Source organism: Leuciscus leuciscus, assembly GCF_965113295.1.
Source record: "Leuciscus leuciscus genome assembly, chromosome: 1".
Classification (NCBI taxonomy): domain Eukaryota; kingdom Metazoa; phylum Chordata; class Actinopteri; order Cypriniformes; family Leuciscidae; genus Leuciscus; species Leuciscus leuciscus.
Genome location: NC_138725.1, coordinates 19,250,225 through 19,271,697, shown reverse-complemented (window position 1 = coordinate 19,271,697; position 21,473 = coordinate 19,250,225). Strand labels below are relative to the sequence as shown.

The 21,473-nt window shown below is 40.8% G+C and overlaps 2 protein-coding genes across 2 annotated transcripts in view; one reads left to right on the top strand and one right to left on the bottom strand.

Annotated features, from left to right (window-relative positions):
- The window catches only part of LOC309509052 (uncharacterized protein), a gene marked incomplete at its 3' end in the record, with an annotated part of 274,663 nt that overhangs the window by 187,174 nt on the left and 66,016 nt on the right, over positions 1 to 21,473 (bottom strand). The window lies entirely within an intron of this gene.
- LOC309509046 (interferon-induced very large GTPase 1-like) lies at positions 17,373 to 19,027 on the top strand (the record flags this gene model as incomplete). Its single annotated transcript, XM_082183554.1, has 3 exons — positions 17,373 to 18,023; positions 18,406 to 18,721; positions 18,763 to 19,027. The coding sequence occupies exons 1-3, from the start codon at positions 17,387 to 17,389 to the stop codon at positions 19,025 to 19,027; spliced, it is 1,218 nt and encodes a 405-aa protein (XP_082039680.1). The 5' UTR covers positions 17,373 to 17,386.

Sequence of the window (21,473 nt, the reverse complement as noted above, 5' to 3'; positions counted from 1 at the left end):
CCACGAACCCACTATTTGTCTGATTACTCACTAAAGTGGGCAAATGACCGGTTGAACCATGCTGAACACTGCCGAGCCCCTGCAATTGCAATGTATTAAATGGATCATCACCATATGTGGTGTTTCTTACCCGGAATTCAACCAGCCATTCAATAAGCTCAATAACTTGCCCGGTCAATAACCTAATTTTAAGCCATGGGATTTTGTGTACTATGCAAGATTTTCCTACTATCTGAAAAGCCATGACATCTGTTTACCACCGCATTAAGATGTAGGCTATTGGTGAACTCATCTCAATCATACCTGATTCATGAATGTAATAAAGTTTGATCTAGGTTACCTAATCTGCCTTTTGTTTTTATAGGTAGTGCTCATGCACCGGGTTTTTCTGGCCTCTGTCTAGTTACGGGCCATTTGCAAGGAAGTTTTATATTATATGTCATATTGTGAAATACTGGCGTCTGCCACCAGACAGATGGATGCTGAGGAAAAAGCATTATAAATGTATTTTTATTTGTCGTTTTGGTCTAACATAAAATAAAAATAAAAACATGAAAAGTGCTTCTCCCACAGTTTTTTTTCTCCCCAACTGTCTCCATTTGTTTATTATGCAACAAAGATTGCTAAAGTCAACAGATAAAACTAACAGACCTAGCAAAAAAAAATAATGATGCTGCCATCTTTCTAAACTCATTTTGTCCCCCTTGTAATTTGGTTCGCCAGATAGCAACATAGTGTCGGCTCAGATCCGGCCCACATCTGGTAGCACTAGGTTGCTGTCTGGGTCTGAATCTCAGGTGAAAATTGTCATTTAGACCCACCTCTACAACATTTTCATCTCCTTACCGTAGCCTGATTCACAGCGGTGAGCTTTTAATGGGTTCTAATTTGAGTGGTACTGGTAGGTTTCCACGGGAAATACGAGCTTGCCGCGGTTCGTCTCTGCGTCATTACGTCACGTCTGTATACATAAAGAAGGAATCTCAGCTAGTAGGCTATTCTGCGTGTGAGGTTGCTGCAGGTGGCGGATCATTTATAGCCTTAAATACACATAGTCATATAGTGTTGATAACATTAACAATTTGAGAACAAAGTATAACAATAATAATTTACACGGTTTGACGTGATCTGAGCTAACTTTGTGATCGTAAGATTTAATCACCAGTTGATCAGAACAAAAGTGGCTGACATGTTACTTGTTCAGATGACATTTTCCTTGTTATTTTGGAAATAATTCCTGGAGGTTGTATCTGTATTTCTGAAGTACAGTGAATATCCACACTGGTGCATTGACTGACAGCCCACACATACACCTCAAGACATTATTCATCCGTGCCGGACAATAACAACAAGCTGTTGATAAAATTATAATGAGTTTAATCAATCATTACTTGAAGTACAAAAATTTATAAAAATTAAAACTAACAAGACTGATCTCTGAAAAACAATGAACGAGTTAAAATTAATATCAGATTCATGTCTCTGTTGAAAGTGTTACAGCCTCTTCTTCAGCTCCTGAACATGAAAGTGTTTTTACGGTGTAATTTTTCTGGTGCTCTTCTTCTGAATGAGAAGGCAGAAGTGATTTCAGAACGAAGGCCCGAGTGAAACTCTTCCCGCATTGATCACATGTGTAAAGTTTCTCTCCGCTGTGGATCCTCATGAGAATCTTCAGACTTGATTTACATGTGAAGAGTTTTTTAGGCTTCTGTTTTTCCTTTCTCGTTCGCGTCCATCAGGTCTAAAAGAAACATTAAATCATGTGAGATTTCAAATGAGAGACAAACGTGAAATGAAAAGTGAAGCTCAAAGTCAAGATCACTGATGAGTTCAATAGTCATTTTAAATCAAATTTTAAATCAAATCTGGTCAACAACTGCTGTGCACGATTATGATCTATTTTAATAATTTGTGTTATAAATAACTAGTTTGGTTATGAAACAATGTAAATCTGGTGAGCATCAGCATGTTCTTCATCATGAAAAATGAATGAGGAATCAAGAATAAACACCAACCTCTTTGTTCTTCAGTATCATGATGTTTCATTCTGCAGGTTCTGGATCACTGGCGTTCTCTCAGTCCTCTCCTTCCAGATGCTTTCTGGCAGTTCTGCTGAAAACAAACAAGTTTCATTTCTTACAATCATGATGAGAGAGGAATAATCAATATTTCAGACTCTGAACTAAGTATTAAGGCTAATCACATGTTGAAAAAATATAGTGACCGTGATCATGTAACTTAAGATTATCAGGTTTTGTCGAAGCCACAACAACACAACAAACAAAACTAACATAAATGACCTAGTGCTGAAACAAGCCAAGGTTTCCTAAACCTGAAAGTGCTTCATATTCAGCGTTTCAAATAAACTCATAAACATACAGTTTAACACGTCGTTCAGATGCATGTGTTGTTTACTCTGATGTGGCATTCCCTTTGTGTAACTTATTAACCTTTATTTAACCAGGCAAATCACTGAAGAACAAGCTCTTATTTTCACCAACAGCTTGACATACATTACAACAGACATTCAAACATACATTACACTACACACACATCATACACATTCGTTTAAAACATTTAAAAGCTGTGATAAAAACACTCCCTAGTAGTTTATTAAATGCAGAGATTGAAATAAATTATTGTAATTTCAATGACTTTTGAGGCACATTCTTATATTTAATGGTTATATCTTTATCAGTAAATGTTAGAAAGTCATGTGTGTATTTCCATTTTCCTTAAATGCTTGTCCCGAGAGCGAGTGAGTCTCTGTTCAACTTTACAGAACGAGCTCCAGGACCTCAAGTTGATGAAGAGCAATAATTCTGACTAAAATATACATTTGTTTATTCTACATTAATCTACATTGGTCATAGAAGATTAACATGAAGGATTTAAAACCTACATTTAACGTCTATGAAAACAGAAACTGTAACTAATGTGTCATATAAACAGAGATGAGTTCGAAAACATTATCAATAATTCTAATAACATGCCAGATGAGATGGACTTGGTAATTGCGATGATGTATTCATTGTTTTGTTTACTTTTCTGACAATGCATATTAGTTGGGGGCCTTAAGCACATTTTCGCGCAAATTCATCTAAAAGCGCCAGATTTGGCACAGATGTAGCTCAGGTCATACCGAAATGATTTAGCTAGGGCGCCGGAGCCAGCGACCCTCGGGGCCAAGATGGCGGCCAAATCCAATATGGCCGCCGCCCGAAAAGGGTTCCGGCTTTAACTTTTGAACCACATGAGTTACAAATACAAACTTGATATGTTTTTCAGCTTAATTGATCATGAGAAACACATAGGAATGTTTATATTTATGACCCAGTATATCTGGACCCCTCGATCCTCCAATTCCAATATGGCTCCTGTCCAAAAAAGCAGTTTGGGCTGTAGTATGGGGCCTTACACACCATTGTTCGCGCAAATTCATCTACAAGCACCAAATTTGGCACAGATGTAGCTGAGGGGATACTGAAATGATTTAGCCAGGGCGCCCGAGCCAATGGTCCCTGAGACCAAGATGGCGGCCAAATCCAATATGGCCGCCGCCTGAAAGGGTTTCGGCTATAGCTTTTGAGCCAGATGAGATACAAATACAAACTTGATGTCTATTTTACCTTCTTTGACCATGGGAAACCCATAGGAATACTTACATTTATAATTGGGTATATCAGGACCCCCCAAATTCCCTAAATTCAATATGGCCGCTGTCCGAAAAACGGTTTTGACTACAAATTTTGAACCAAATGCGCTACAAATGAGGATGTGGTGTTATGTTATGTTTATTGACCACAGGAAGTCCATTGGCATATTTATATTTATGCTTGTGTAAGTCTGGAACCTGTATTCTTTTCAAGACTGTGGTTGAAAATCCTTTTTTTTACCACAACTTTGAAGGTTATTCTCAATGTTGATTCATTTCCTTATAAAAGTGAAATGGTTTTCAGTGTACCACAGGTGAATACATTTCAAAGTGTAATCATATAAGAAAGAATAAGACACAATTATTATTGCAAGGCAATATTTATATTATGTTAAATTGTTAAAATAATAATATAGTCAATTTTTCCAAAACTCTTAAAGGTTTGCTTAGCATAACAAAAAAACAGCAATAACATAAAAAACAACAGTGAATTCTTATGGTCTCTCACATGAATTATCATTATCACTCACAATCACCGGATCTCTCATTGTCTTCACCATCATTGTTTGTACAAGCACCCTCACATGCACATATAGAAGTGCAACGAACTCCGGATTTACAGCACTTACAGTGCCATCTACATGCTGTCTTGCAGCCACAGTGGAGGAGAATGGTGCAGGCTTTACTGGCGTCTCCGAGATTAGTCCAGTAAGGTTCCCAAGTCTTGCTCGTAGAGTCCCGAAACCATCCCCATGCATTAAACTCTGGGATATCTTGCCGGACAGCGGTTGCCTGATTCCAGTAGAAGCTGGCCTGCAGCAGTGCTCTTTTGATGTGCTGAATCAATGCAGCTTGGGTGGGTGGCAGGTTCTCGAGAGACTTGGTACCATTCGAGAAAAGGTGATGTCTAGCTTCATCTACACGGCTGGCACCACAGCTCTTGCTGTACATGATGACGACCATACGCTCCAGTCTTTGGACATGGACGTCATTGTTGATCTGTTCAGGCTCCAAGGTGAGGGTAACCAGAGATTCTGTGAGATCTGGTGTTGCCTCCCAAGCTGCCCATGCACTCTTTTTCCCATGGCACAGGAAGGCTGAGGTTGTGTCACAGCCTGTTAAAGCGTGGAAGAGTGGTAAGGCTAGTGACTTCTGGGGACCAAGATCCTTGCTGATTTCATGAGCAGGAATGTCCCTATAGTTTTTTCCACCTGCAAAGCCGATCCAGAGCTCTGTGAGGCCGAGTGTGTTGAAGAAGCGGATGGCAAGGATGACAACATCGCTGTCGACAGTCCGGACAAATGCCTTTTTATGGCCATTGGCCCCAGCATGTGCAAGATGCAGGATTATTCTTGTATCTGCTTCTGGATGATTACAAGGCTGAAGGGCAGACATGTCATACCCTGGTCTGTTGGAGAGTAGAGCATCTTTCTTGGTGGAAAGGAGGAGTTTACCTGACATGCCATGCTTGGTTATCTCTTCACTGATATATCCAAATAGTTAGATATATAACAATATATCCAGTATATATATAATAGATATATCCAGTTACGTTTTGGAATTGGAGTTCTCCCATCTACTTTAGTTCTTGATCTGGTTCCTCTGCGTTGGTGAGTTTGTGTTTTGAGGTTCTCCTCTGGATATGTATCAAACACAATATCCAATCACGTGACAGATTCATAGCTCATGTGTGACCTCACAAACCCAGCAATATTGGTGTTAACGTAGTCATGGAATGTTTTTTCAGTAGTTGGCCGGACCATTTGGACCATGAGCTATGAATCTGTCACTTGAGCTCATCATGTACAGCAAGAGCTGTGGTTCCAGCCGTGTAGATGAAGCTAGACATCACCTTTTCTCGAATGGTACCAAGTCTCTCGAGAACCTGCCACCCACCCAAGCTGCATTGATTCAGCACATCAAAAGAGCACTTCTGCAGGCCAGCTTCTACTGGAATCAGGCAACCGCTGTCCAGCAAGATATCCCAGAGTTTAATGCATGGGGATGGTTTCGGGACTCTACGAGCAAGACTTGGGAACCTTACTGGACTAATCTCAGAGACGCCAGTAAAGCCTGCACCATTCTCCTCCACTGTGGCTGCAAGACAGCATGTAGATGGCACTGTAAGTGCTGTAAAGCCGGAGTTCGTTGCACTTCTATATGTGCATGTGAGGGTGCTTGTACAAACAATGATGGTGAAGATAATGAGAGATCCGGTGATTGTGAGTGATAATGATAATTCATGTGAGAGACCATGAGAATTCACTGTTGTTTTTTATGTTATTGCTGTTTTTTTGTTATGCTAAGCAAACCTTTAAGAGTTTTGGAAAAATTTACTATATTATTATTTTAACAATTTGACATAATATAAATATTGCCTTGCAATATTAATTGTGTCTTATTTTTTCTTATATGATTACACTTTGAAATGTATTCACCTGTGGTAAACTGAAAACCATTTCACTTCTATAAGGAAATGAATCAACATTGAGAATACCTTCAAAGTTGTGGTAAAAAAAAATAGGATTTTCAACCACAGTCTTGAAAAGAATACAGGTTCCAGACTTACACAAGCATAAATATAAATATGCCAATGGACTTCCTGTGGTCAATAAACATAACATAGACACCACATCCTCATTTGTAGCGCATTTGGTTCAAAATTTGTAGTCAAAACCGTTTTTTTGGACAGCAGCCATATTGAATTTAGGGAATTTGGGGGGTCCTGATATACCCAATCATAAATGTAAGTATTCCTATGGGTTTCCCATGGTCAAAGAAGGTAAAATAGACATCAAGTTTGTATTTGTATCTCATCTGGCTCAAAAGCTATAGCCGAAACCCTTTCAGGCGGCGGCCATATTGGATTTGGCCGCCATCTTGGTCCCAGGGACCATTGGCTCGGGCGCCCTGGCTAAATCATTTCAGTATCCCCTCAGCTACATCTGTGCCAAATTTGGTGCTTGTAGATGAATTTGCGCGAACAATGGTGTGTAAGGCTCCATACTACAGCCCAAACTGCTTTTTTGGACAGCGGCCATATTGGAATTGGAGGATCGAGGGGTCCAGATATACTGGGTCATAAATATAAACATTCCTATGTGTTTCTCATGATCAATTAAGCTGAAAAACATATCAAGTTTGTATTTGTAACTCATGTGGTTCAAAAGTTAAAGCCGGGACCCTTTTCGGGCGGCGGCCATATTGGATTTGGCCGCCATCTTGGCCCCGAGGGTCGCTGGCTCCGGCGCCCTAGCTAAATCATTTCGGTATGACCTGAGCTACATCTGTGCCAAATTTGGCGCTTTTAGATGAATTTGCGCGAAATTACCTATTTATGTGCTTAAGGCCCCCAACTATATATATATATATATATATATATATATATATATATATATATATATATATATATATATATTCCAGCGAATATTCCAGCGAATATTCCAGCATATTCAATTTTCTTTACTCTTCAGTATAACACATAAATCTTTTAAAACTGTAGTCTTAAATCTTCAGTCTACTGGATATAGTGCGAATTTAAAAATGTTAAATAAAAACGTTGGTTTGCCAATTATATGTTTTCCTACACTATGAAACGTTTAGTTTTACAAATGGGGACAATCTTTGAAAGATGAACAAATCATGGTTTTGATCATCACGTTTAAAAATAACATTAAAACTGGATAATATTTAAAAAATTGAAGAGCGGAAAAAAGTGTGAAGGACTTGAAAGTTCTTGATTAGTGCTTGAATTTTACTCTCAAAAGGATGTACGAACCCTGAAATGAATAATGTAAAAACATTTGTCTATTTCTGCCACAATACCATGGTTACAGTTAGCATTACTACATTACAGCCATAGGGAATATTGGTGATTTGTGGACTTAAAAGCCATATTACTTAAAACTTCATGAACTTGTTCATTCAAGGCTCAATGTTTCTCCTGGTTTCCAAGTCAGTGCCCATGATTTACTCACTCTCAAGTCATCCTAGGTGTGTATGACATTCTTCTTTTAGACAAATACAAACTGAGTTACATGAGCGCCACCTACTGTCAGAGAGCGCAAGTTAATGGATATCAATCAATCAACAAAGTGTCCTATGCTCACCACACAACGGCTATAGGGACGTCCCGCGTGACGTCACGCCATTTGGAGCAGCCATCTTGACGGAATAGAAAATGCTAAATCGCTGGTGATAATACAGCTCGTCGCGAAATATTCATCTATTTACCAACCTTTGCGGTGATGATTGAAAAATCCTTCCCCGCTGGCGTCCAAATCAAAGAGTTGCTGACCCATCCGGACTCGTGATACCGATAGCCTGCTAAGCTTTTGTATGCTTTTAATGAAGCTCCGGTGTAGCGTGATGGGAAGTGAATAAGGTAGCTGTAAATGTCACCGAACTCAATGTCAGGAAGTTTTTCTACACATGTAATGCCTGTAAAAAGAACTCGTGGTGCTTCATATGGATCTATGATTCCTAATTATTTTATCTTCCTCTTGTATATTTCTTTTTATGATGACATGACATGAAGAGTTAGCTGACGGCCGCTGCGCTAATAATAGATAGTGGCCAGTGACCGCGACGCTGAAGTGTGTGAGAACAAATGAATAACATCAGTGCGAACCACGAAAATGTATTTATTTGGATTAAATTTTTAAATATTAAATTTTAATCATTCTGTGTCATTTTTCAATGTATTTTCACTATTTACATGTTTATGCCCAAAATGCTATAATATTCAAAGTAGTTGACTGTCGTTCTCCTCTACCCTGTGTACTTTATTGATTAAATAGCCTAACGTTAGCCTATTTAAAATCGTTACAGGCACCTCGCGAGCATTCATTCATTCAACTATTTTAAAAGACTGGAATGAACACCAGCACACACAAGCAATCTTTTTTATAGTCAATTTAATAAAAAAAATTTAACAACAGGTATGAAATGTCAGAAAGAGAAAAAAAAACTTAATGGGAAGACGAGCGCCAACCCTCCCGATTTTTCCGGGAGACTCCCGAATTTCAAAGCCCCTCCCGAAAATCTCCCGGACCGACCTTTCTCCCGAATTTCTCCCGATTTCCACCTGGACTGTATTTACATCCTGTTTTCGGTTGAAGTCCAAAGTAGTCGATTGTCGAGTTCACGCGCGTGATCACAGGTAACTAAACATATGCGCGTGAACTCGACAATCGACTACTTTGGACTTCAACCGAAAACAGGATGTAAACACAGGTATGAGCGCTGGCCGAATTAACTTTATTCATATCTTTCACATCTACTGCAGATTCAGATTCCCCCCCCGGTCCTTTTAAATATCTCCCTAATTCTGAGGTCTCAAGGTTGGCAAGTATGGCATAGACTGCTGCAGCTTAGTGGATAAATATGTTTAGCCTATTTATTATTAAGATTGCACAGTTGGAAAGAAAATATATTTATAGGAACATTTCAGCAGGCTCAAGATAATTAATACAGTGACCATTATTCATTATTTTAATCAATTCGCAGCCATAAAACGTGATAATCCGCATTCTCATGTATGTGCGCTTGTGCAATAGTATTCCGTCAAAATGGCTGACACGCGGCTAGGGGTCACGTGACTGGGAGATCCCTATACGTGGAGAGGAGAGATTTGGCTATAGAGTGATGTGTCAATTAGTCACATTCATGTGTCGCTTCAGGTGAGTTTTAATAGAGAAACTCTTTCCACACTGATCACACGTGTGCGGCTTCTCTCCAGTGTGGATCATCTCATGTGTTTTCAGAGATGATGATCGACTGAATCTCTTGTCACAGTGTGAACACTTGTAAGGTTTTTCTCCAGTGTGGATCCTCTGGTGCCGTTTTAATTGTTCAGCTGTAGTAAAAGTCTTCTCACACTCAAAGCACACGTACTCTCTCACACAAGTGTGAATTTTCTCATGTCTATGTAAATATGGCAGCAGTGAAAAACTCTTTCCACACACACAACATGAATGCGGCTTCTCCTTCATATGAACTGTCAGGTGTTTCTTCAGGTGTGATGCACTGATAAATGTTTTGCCACATTGATCACATGTGAACGGCTTCTCTCCGGTGTGGATCCTCATGTGAACATCAAGGTTTGATGATTGCGTGAAACTCTTCCCGCATTGATCACATGAGAACGGCTTCTCTCCGGTGTGGGTCTTCATGTGTCCTTTAAGGTGTGAAGATAGACTGAAATCTTTCCCACATTTATCACACTTAAATGGTTTCTCTCCAGTGTGGATCCTCATGTGTAGCTTCAGGTCACTTTTAAAAGCAAAACTCTTTCCACACTGATCACACGTGTGCGGTTTCTCTCCAGTGTGGATCATATTGTGTTTTTTCAGAGATGATAATCGACTGAATCTCTTGTCACAGTGTGAACACTTGTAAGGTTTTTCTCCAGTGTGAATCCTCTGGTGCTGTTTTAAACTGTCCGCTGTAGTAAAAGTCTTCTCACACTCAAAGCACACATACTCTCTCACACCAGTGTGGATTTTCTCATGTGCATGTAAAGTTTGTAGCCATCAAAAACTCTTTCCACACACAGAACATGAATGCGGCTTCTCCTTCGTATGAACTGTCAGGTGTCTCTTCAGGTGTGATGCACTGATAAATGTTTTGCCACATTGATCACATGTGAACGGCTTCTCTCCGGTGTGGATCCTCATGTGAACATCAAGACCATCTTTGCTTGATAAACTCTTTCCACACTGAGTGCAGGTGAAAGATTTCTTGGCTCTTCTTTTCTTTAAAAATGTCTTTTTAGTCTTTGAGCGACTCAAAGGTTTTTCTCCAGGTTTGACATGATGTTCCTCCTCCACTTCACTCAGTTCTTCACTCTCCTCCTTCACTTCCATCAGGTCTGAAATCAAAGAAAAAAGTATATTAAATAAAATTTTCAGTACATCAAAATAATTGATTGAAAGAAATATAAATTGAAAGGACATGAAAGTAAGCCCTAAAGTAATAGTAGAAAGTAGACAATTGATATAAAATATTATGATCATTTGATGCCTTTTTATAAATTGATTATTTATCAGTTAGTATTAGCTTGATCTGATGTTGATAATCAATATAAAAATGTCTCAAACCTCCCTTTACTGAACATTTGTTGAAGAAAAACCCAGAACATTCTGTACCATTTCATAGTTTAACTGTTTATCTAAAAGTGATGAAGTGCTTGAATGTTTCTAAGATGAATGTTTTTCAGCATCATGAATGAATGAAGAATAAACACCAACCTCTTTGTTCTTCAGGATCTTCAGTGTGTTTCATTCTGCAGGGTTCTGGATCACTCATGTTCTCACTGTCCTCTTTAATAAACTCAGTCTTTGCAGATTTCAGCTCTTCCTGATGCTCTGATGTTCATCTTCACTTGTAGCTGATGGGAATTTACAGCATTTACTGGGGAATTACAGTGGGAGGAGCTTCAGTGATGATGTAATTGCAGTGGGAGGAGCTTCACTGATGATGCAATTTGTGTGGGAGGAGCTTATCTTCCCAAAATCGTCTCAGGTTACGACTGTAACCTATGTTCCCTGAGAACAGGGAACGAGACACTACGTCAGAATGACGCTATGGGGAACGCCTCAGGCGTGACAGGTGTCTGAAATCAAATATCAACTCACGTCAATCATGTTGACCGGCGACAGCCCGTGAATCATCAGCTTGAATGATTAACGCGCGACCTGGATGTATAAAGGGGAGCCTTGCACACATGACAACATCCTATCGTCTGAAGGGACTGTTGCAGGCAGGCCCCGAGGCATGGCAGGGAGACGTAGTGTCTCGTTCCCTGTTCTCAGGGAACATAGGTTACAGTCGTAACCTGAGACGTTCCCTTTCGAAAGGGAACTCTACACTACGTCAGAATGACGCTATGGGGAACGATATACCAACGCCACCATGCTGAGGGGAGTGCATGCCCAAAGGCAGTGACAACTGTCCGAACCAGTAATTCAGAAAACACTGGAACCACTCACCCCTAGGTCACATCAGGCTGTCAGTGACAGCACTCCCTACCGGTCATAGCCCAAGCTAATGAACCAAGAAACCGCCAGAACATAGTCAATGGGGGGTAAATCTGGGCCAGCTCAAAGGCTTAGGACCACAGCTTCCAATAGAAGGGGTCACTTCTAGGGAGTGTGGCTAGGGGACCCAAGGGACCCCCAGCCAGTCACTATTCAGGGGAGCGTGCCACCTGAAATACCACCAGGCTGGCCTGGTGATCTATACTAAGACACACAGTCTGGCCATAGCCTGTCTGTCCGAGACAGAGCCTCTGGAAGTTGCCTTGGATAAGGCATCCAGAAACCAAAGGCCTGCGAAGCTGGCAGAAACCATTCAGTTCCGGAACACAGAGACGGGATCTCCCGGAGAGTGTGACTCAACCTCAAGAAACGACGGAAGTCGTCCACTCAATCCACGGGTCTACCCAGTGCTCGCTCCGAACACTGGTGAAGTAAGAGAGGGTTCAAACCAGGAAGGTCTACTGAGACCGAAGACCTGATGACCTCCTCATATGGAGAGCTCCAGTACATGAGGGCTCATATCAGGAAGGCCGGTGAGGCCTGTAACCCGGCGACCACAATATGTGGGAGCTCATACTCAGGAAGGCCTGAGAGGCCTGAAACCTGGTGACCACAGTAAGTGGGAGCTCGTATTCAGGAAGGCCGGAGAGGCCTGTAACCTGATAGCCACACAATGTGGGGCTACCTTCAGAAAGGCCTAACGAGGCCTGTTACCACAAAATGTGGGAGATAGCTTGAAAGGGAGGCGCCTGTCGTAAAACATTGCGACAGCAAGACGCATCTAGAGTGGGACCCAAGGTGAAGAACCGGAGTCTGAGCCACGTAAAAAAGGGAATGAAGCAGAAGCGCATTACCCTTACCATAAATATGGATTCAAGAAAGTACACGAAACGAAAGTGCGTGTACTTACGCCAGTTTGAATCCAGGAAGGCCTGGTGAGGCCTCTAACCTGGCGACCACAGTATGTGGGAGCTCATACTCAGGAAGGCCTGTGAGGCCTAAATCAGTAAGTGGGAGCTCGTTTACAGGAAGGCCGGAGAGGCCTGTAACCTGACAGCCACACAATGTGGGGCTACCTTCAGAAAGGCCTAACAAGGCCTGTAACCACAGAATGTGGGAGATAGCTTAAAAGGGAGGCGTCTGTCGTAAAACATAGTGACAACAAGACGCATTTAGAGTGGGACTCGAGGTGAAGAACCGGAGTCTGAGCCACGTAAAAAAGGGAATGAAGCAGAAGCGCATTACCCTTACCATAAATATGGATTCAAGAAAGTACACGAAACGAAAGTGCCTGTACTTATGCCAGTCTGAATCCAGGAAGGCCTGGTGAGGCCTCTAACCTGGCGACCACAGTATGTGGGAGCTCATACTCAGGAAGGCCTGTGAGGCCTAAAACCTGGCGACCACAGTAAGTGGGAGCTCGTTTACAGGAAGGCCGGAGAGGCCTGTAACCTGACAGCCACACAACGTGGGGCTACCTTCAGAAAGGCCTAACGAGGCCTGTTACCACAAAATGTGGGAGATAGCTTGAAAGGGAGGCGCCTGTCGTAAAACATTGTGACGGCAAGACGCATCTAGAGTGGGACTCAAGGTGAAGAACCGGAGTCTGAGCCACGTAAAAAAGGGAATGAAGCGGACAGCGCATTAACCCTTACCATAAAAATGGATTTTAGAAAGTACACGAAACGAAAGTGCGTGTACTTAGCCATTCCGAATCCAGGAAGGCCTGGTGAGGCTTCTAACCTGGCAACCACAGTATGTGGGAGCTCATACTCAGGAAGGCCTGCCACAGTAAGTGGGAGCTCGTTTACAGGAAGGCCGGAGAGGCCTGTAACCTGACAGCCACACAATGTGGGGCTACCTTCAGAAAGGCCTAACGAGGCCTGTAACCACAGAATGTGGGAGATAGCTTAAAAGGGAGGCGTCTGTCGTAAAACATTGTGACCACAAGACGCCTTTAGAGTGGGACTCGAGGTGAAGAACCGGAGTCTGAGCCACGTAAAAAAGGGAATGAAGCGGAAGCGCATAACCCTTACCATAAATATGGATTTTAGAAAGTAAACGAAACGAAAGTGCGTGTACTTATGCCAGTCCGAATCCAGGAAGGCCTGGTGAGGCCTCAAACCTGGCGACCACAGCATGTGGGAGCTCGTACTCAGGAAGGCCGGTGAGGCCTGTAACCTGGCGACCAAAGCAGGTGGGAGCTCATACTCAGGAAGGCCAGTGAGGCCTGAAACCTAGTGACCACAACCTGTGGGAGCTTACTTTCAGGAAGGCCTGGTAAGGCCTGTAACCTGACAACCACACCATGTGGGGGCTACTTTCAGAAAGGCCTAATGAAGCCTGTAACCTGATCACCCCTGAATGTGGGAGATAGCTCAAGAGGGAAGCGTCTGTCGTAATCCATTGCGACAGCAAGACGCATCTAAAGTGGGACCCAAGGTGAAGACCCGGAGTCTGAACCACATAAAAAAGGGAACAAAGCGTACAGCGCATAACCCTTACCATAAATATGGATTTTAGAAAGTGCACGAAACGAAAGTGCGTGTACTTAGCCATTCTGAGTCCAGGAAGGCCTGGTGAGGCCTGTAACCTGGCAACCACAGCATGTGAGTCACAATGCGTGGGAGCTCACATTCAGGAAGGCCTGATGAGGCCTGCATCCTGACATGTGGAAGCTCACAACCAGTGAGGCCTATACCCTAGCGACCACAGTGAGTGGGAGTTCACATTCAGGAAGGCCTGGAGAGGCCTGTAACCTGACATGTGAAAACTCATAACCAGGAAGGCCTAGGAGGCCTGAAGCCTGGTGACCACTGAATGTGGGAGCTTAATACTCAGGAAGGCGGAGAGGCCTGAAACCTGGTGACCACAGTATGTGGGAACTCACATTCAGGAAGGCTGGATGAGACCTGTAACCTGACATGAGGAAACTCATAACTAGGAAGACCTGCGACCACCATGTGTGGGAGCTCATATTCAGGAAGGCCTAGTAAGGCCTGTAACCTGGCGACCACAGTATGTGGGAGCTCATAACCAGGAAGGCCGGATGAGGCCTGTAACCTGATGACCACAGTATGTGGGAGCTCACATTCAGGAAGGCCGGGTGAGGCCTGCAACCTGACATGTAGAAACCCATCACCAGGAAGGCCGGTGAGGCCTGTAACCTGGCGCCACAGTATGTGGGAGCTCATAACCAGGAAGGCCTGGCGAGGCCTGTAACCTGGCGACCACCGTGTATGGGAGCTCATATTCAGAAAGGCCTGGTGAGGCCTATAACTTGATAACCACAGTATGTGGGAGCTCATATTCAACCACAGTATGTGGGAGCTCATCCTCAGGAAGGCCTGGTGAGGCCTCTGACCTGATAACCACAGTATGTGGGAGCTCATATTCAGGAAGGCCTGGTGAGGCCTCTGACCTGATAACCACAGTCAAATCCTGGGAGCTCACCTCAGGGAGGCCCAAGCGCTGTCCGGTTGCAAAATGGGGACTGTCTGGTCAAGGAGGCCTGATAGGACCTACTACCTGACCAAGAAAAAATCTTTAGATTTACTTTCTTACCCACAACATTTTGCCCCAGACTCTAAAACAGGAGACGTGGTCTGAAAAGAAACAGAAATATGTTAATTTCACATTTTACAAAAAGACCAGAATTACACCTGCTCTTTTTGTTCACTGCTCATCATTTTAATTCCTCAATTAAAATGCAGCCAAAAACACTGGATAACGCGATCTGGATGATAGGCTGAATTACTAAATATCTAACTTCTTAAAAAGTCAGATAATATTCCATCATTTTAATTCATAGAATTAAATTCCGCCATAATCACCAGACAATACTGTTTTAACATTTATACGTTCTCGTAATCTACACACTGCCTCGGCAAGCTCGAGAAACGAGCCCTTAAAATATATTTGGCTTTCATCCCTTGAGAAGAAAGTCACCAGGTGCGAGGTTGAAACATCCGACAGCGCACGGATTTTTTCTTTCTCACGCGCGCCGAGATATTTCTTAATGAACACTGCCAGCACCCTCAGGAACTGACTGTGAACGCCTCGTACCCAAACAGTATTGTTTCACAGATCGCACGCACCACAGCTCAGATGCTGAACCCTCTTCCCTCGAGAAAAGGGTCCGACGAGAGCGGAGCATTTTTAAATGAAAAACGCTCACAGTTTGCACAAGAGGCTCTCTCGAGAGCCTCCCGCGCGCTTCAGCGATATTCTCAAAACAGACAAACAGTCCCTGAAGACGAAAAGATGTTGTCATGTGTGCAAGGCTCCCCTTTATACATCCAGGTCGCGCGTTAATCATTCAAGCTGATGATTCACGGGCTGTCGCCGGTCAACATGATTGACGTGAGTTGATATTTGATTTCAGACACCTGTCACGCCTGAGGCGTTCCCCATAGCGTCATTCTGACGTAGTGTAGAGTTCCCTTTCGAAAGGGAACTAAAATATATCAGTTACTGAGTTTTTATACTAAATGACACTTCTATGCAACATATTATTAGCACTTCTAACATGTTATGATACATTTGCAGAATGCCTTTTTATAAATTGATTATTCTGATTCTGATTATTCTGATCACTGATTGAAAAACAGTGAATTTATTGTGAGAAATAACAATTCATTCATTATTTGTATTGCTAATCCTAACATTATTCTGCTTCTTTATTAAAATACAGGCGTTATTAAAATACAAAATATACAGTTTAAATTCTTCCAAATATAAATAATAGTAAGAAAAACAGTTAAATCATAAACACAGAAATAAATGTACATATAGTAACCAACAAATCCCCTCAGTCTGCTGACACCAATGAAATGAGCTTTAAGTGTCAATTTACAGGAGATCTGAAGACATCAGCATAATAAATGAGGTGAAAACAGGAACTATTGTCATGAAATAAAGAGTGTTTTCAGCAGATCTGTTAATATTGATGAGCCTCAGACTATCAACACTCATTCAACAAGCCATTCAGGATCATCAGCAGATCATCTCACTTTATTCTGAGTGTTTGCTGTTAGAAACACATTATTTGAGTCAGGATACATGATAAAAAGACTATTAAACTGCACTCTTAAAAGAGATTGAACCTTTGGGGTTCAAAAAATAACTTTTAAGTGCAAATAACCTCTAACTATAAAAAAGGTACAAAGTTGAACCTATAGGTGCTATAATGATCCACTGTTTATTTGGCACATGTTCTCAGTTCATTTTAGAACCTTTGTTGTGGCAGAAGGGTTCATATAAGAACCTGCCTCTGTATATATACTGTATGTCAAGGGAAACTGTGGTATCAGTGGAGTAAGAAGAACAAAGAACTACATTGACCTCAAGGAGAAAATATAGAAATGGTATCAAGTGCAAAAAAAAAAAACAGATTAAGATAATCCATAAAAAACAGCATGAATGTGACATCAGCATATTTATTATGCAATTAATTGAAGAAATGACCTCAAATGTTAAACATGAGAAGATGTTTTTTCTCCAATGGCTCAGAATCCTCCTGGATGAACACACATCAGCTGACCTTTCTGCTCTACTCCACAAGTATGATGAAACATGGTCAACAGTCTTGAAACTGAAAGACAGTAATAAATCTGAACAACATAAAGCTTAACAAACACACCTTGAGAAATGATCTGAGGAACTTTAAGCTGCCTTTGGTTTGGAGCACATCATGAGGGAGATCGGTCAGATCTATGAATCATGTTCATCTGTGGAGAAGAACAAGAAAGGCCTGCAGCTTGACTTCTCTTCTCTCCCGAGTCTTGCCGCAGAGATGATGATCTCTGGATTTCCACTGGAGCTGATGGATGGAGATGCTGCTCATGTTCCTCATGTCTGGATCTCTGCTGTTCTAGAAGAACTCATCCAGAAACTGGGACACCAGACCAGAGTCTTTGTGCTGTCAGTTTTAGGGCTTCAGCGCTCTGGGAAATCCACCATGCTGAACGCCATGTTTGGGCTCCAGTTTGCCGTCAGTGCTGGCAGGTGCACCAGAGGAGCTTTAATGCAGCTGGTCAGAGTCTCAGACGAGATGAAAACACAGATGAACTTTGACTATATTCTGGTCATCGATACTGAGGGTCTTCGTGCTCTAGAACTGGCTAGAAGATCAACACAGCATCATGACAATGAATTGGCCACATTTGTTGTTGGTCTTGGAAATCTGACATTGATCAACATCTTTGGAGAAAACCCATCTGAGATGCAGGACGTTCTTCGGATTGTTGTTCAGGCCTTCCTGAGGATGAAGAAGGTAAATATGTCTCCCAGCTGTGTGTTTGTGCATCAGAACGTCTCAGTGTCACGGTGTTGGTTTATGTTCCCTGGTGTCCACTAGAGGTCCTCTTTCCCCACGGTGTCATTCACATTAGGAACTGCATTCCCCACAATCCTTGTCTGCACTCATCACTGTTAATTGCATCCAGCTGTTCCCCATTATGATTGTTAGTTTCTGTGTGTATAAATACCCTGCCTGTTTAGTGTTTGTTATGGAGTCCTTGTTTATTGTCACACCACTTCTGAGGTCTGTTTTCTTGCTTGTTCTTGTTTTGTTTCTTGCTTTTGGATAGCCTATTTGGATTTTGACCCCTGCCTGGACTGGATGTATGATTACGGATTACCCTATTAAAATATACTGCTATTGGATCCCCTGTTTCCTGTGTGTGGTAGCGTGACACTCAGACATCAAAGCTGGAGAGAAAAACATGGAGGGAAGGAGACGACTGCAGGAGACACTGGATGATATGACAAAACTCGCTACTAAAGAGGAAGTCTGTGATGCAGAAAGTTTCAGTGATGTCATTAGATTTGATGTTCAGAATGATGTGAAGTATTTTGCTCAGCTCTGGGAGGGAAGCCCACCAATGGCACCACCAAACCCAAATTACTGTGAGAATATACAAGAACTAAAGAAAACTCTTATATCTCATGCCTCAAAAACACATGGAATGAAGCTGAGAGACCTAAAAGATCTGAAGGAACGATTTGTTTACCGAAGGAACGATTCGTCTTCAGCTTCAGAAATTCTCTGGAGATTTCAGCCTACAGGAAACTGGAGACCGAATACGGCAAGTGGCCCTGGAGTATTCGCAGTGCCATGAGGGAAACTGAGAACAAACTACACAACAAAATAGACAATGAAGCGGTTAATGAGGTTGAGGAAACTGATCTTCAAAGAGAACTGAAGACGACAAGTGAAGAAGTGAAAAAATCAATGGCAGAGTTCTTTGAGAAAGACAAAGATAAAGATATAGTGATTCACTGGAAAACATCATTTGAAAACAAAATCAAAGAGCTTCAGGAAACATTGTGAGAGAAACAAAGAGGAAATTAAACGAGATTCTTCAGCAGCGAGACCTGAAGAAAAAGATTGATGCTCAGAGAATAAATCATGAAAACACTCTCTATGAAAAGAGCAAAGATCTTGCCTTGAAACTAAAAGACAAAGACAAAGATGAAGAAACACTGAAGAAAGAGTTTAATTTGTTTTGGGGACAGAGTGTGAAGAAGATATTCACAGACACTCCTCCAATCAAAGACATTGATGTAATGAGAGATGTGAGAGAAATCATCAGGGACATCTGTGAAAGTGCTCCTGTAGATCACTGGAAGGAGAGCAGAGATCTATCTATCTATCCATCTATCTATCTATCTATCTATCTATCTATCTATCTATCTATCTATCTATCTATCTATATTTTTATAAATTTTTTTGATACAGATATAGGCCTAATCTATTGAAACGTTACGCTATAAATTAATTACTCTTGGATTCTTATAGCAAAAATGACAGTAGTAATATATCAATTATGCATAATACTGTTCTGATTAGCCTACTATCTTTTTTATATTTGTTTTTATATATTAATAGTAGGTTAATAACATGCATAGCCTACCTATTATTATTATTATTATTATTATTAAAAGTTTTGAAAATTGTAACAATGTATTTGTTTCCACAAAAAAATCAGAACACACAATGTTTAGCCACTATAATTGTAACAATAATAATTAATAACAATACATTAATAATTTAATTACGATAATATAATGAGTGTAGTGAGCTCATTTTGTGACTCTTCTATCGACAGTAAGATCGCAAAATTGATTGGATTCAGAACATTGAAAAAAGGTAAGAAAAAAACCGAACAATTTGTGGTTTATATTTGTTTTGTTTGTTTTTACCTCTACCTCCTCATTTTTATTTTAGTAACAATAAGGTAATAAAAGGTATTTTTAGTTGGCTTATGGATATAAGGCCTAAGCTATATTCTTTTAAATTATTTACATCAGTGGTTCTCAAATAAAATTCATTACTAATTCTAGCTAATTAACGTTATTCAGTTTCATTTTAATGTCGAGTTAAAATAAAGAAATATATAAAACTAAATTGAAGATTTTAATCAAACTCCCTAGTGTTATTTTTGCACAATTGCTCAGGGAAAATTTCTCCATAGCGCCATCTAACGTACAACCAGTATAACCGTTTTGAACGCAGAAAACTTAACGGTATAACGTTATAACGTTATACATGTATATACAGGGTTTATACAGAGATTCTTAAATTGAATTTACTACCTTTTTACCACCTATTTTACTACCATCACAATATTTTTACTACCAACACGGCTTCAAACTTCAACTGTGCAGTGTTAAGTGTTAAGTAAAGTGACAAGTAAAGACATGAAATATCTTTCCAAAATGAATTAATAACATATTTAATCACAATTTAATGAGGCAATTATAACTTAATTTCAACACTGGGAGGGAGAGATAGAGAACCAGAGAGAGCGAGAAAGACAAAAGTCAGGAGAGGTTCTGTAGGTGTATGTGAGTGTGCATGTGTGTTAGGGCAAGTGAGTGAGCTACATTCAAGTAAGAGGGAACTCTACCATAGGACTTGGATTAATCAAGATATCACAACAGGCCTTGGTCCATAGGATTTACTCAATATGTCAAAGAGTAACAATTACATAAAAATTAGAAGACAGACTGGACCTTTAGAATGAACAGCTACACAATGTGTAATAATAAAGTGCAATTGTACACTATAATAACAGTATTTCATTAATAAACAAATAACTTACTTTTTTTTTTTCAAAACGCTATAAATCCATCCATATTTTTTTCCAAAACGCTATAAATCCATCCATATTTTTTTCCAAAACGCTATTAATCCATCCAAAATTTTTTTTCAAAACGCTATAAATCCATCCAGATTTTTTTCCAAAGCGCTATAAATCCATCCATGTTTTTTTCCAAAGCGCTATTAATCCATCCATATTTTTTTTCAAAAGCTATAAATCCATATTTTTCCCCCAAAAACAGTCTTTTTAAAAAAAGTATTTTGTCTTTTATTTCGTGTTTGCATTTGAGGAAAAAAACATGTTATAGCCTAACCGTTCGTTCTCCATTAAGGTAAGGATGCTTTTAAAACTTTCACAGAGACATAAAACAGAAAACACAAAGCCTCTCTTTGAAACGAATTTCGTTTTGTATTAATTTTATCTTAATTTTAATCCATGTTTCATTATTTTGTATAATCACAACACGTTCAGACATGAACCGAAACTCAGCGTATAGGTAGCCTAGGCTACTCGCCTCACAGACCTAAACAAATTAGAAATATCCTATATCTATTATCTACAGAAAGCTTGAAATTTCTACTTTTAAACAGAACCATTCAAAACTAAATAAAAGTAGGCTATAGGCTAATCCGTAAGAAATGCATTTTTCTCCGGCGCGTTCACTACTGCGAA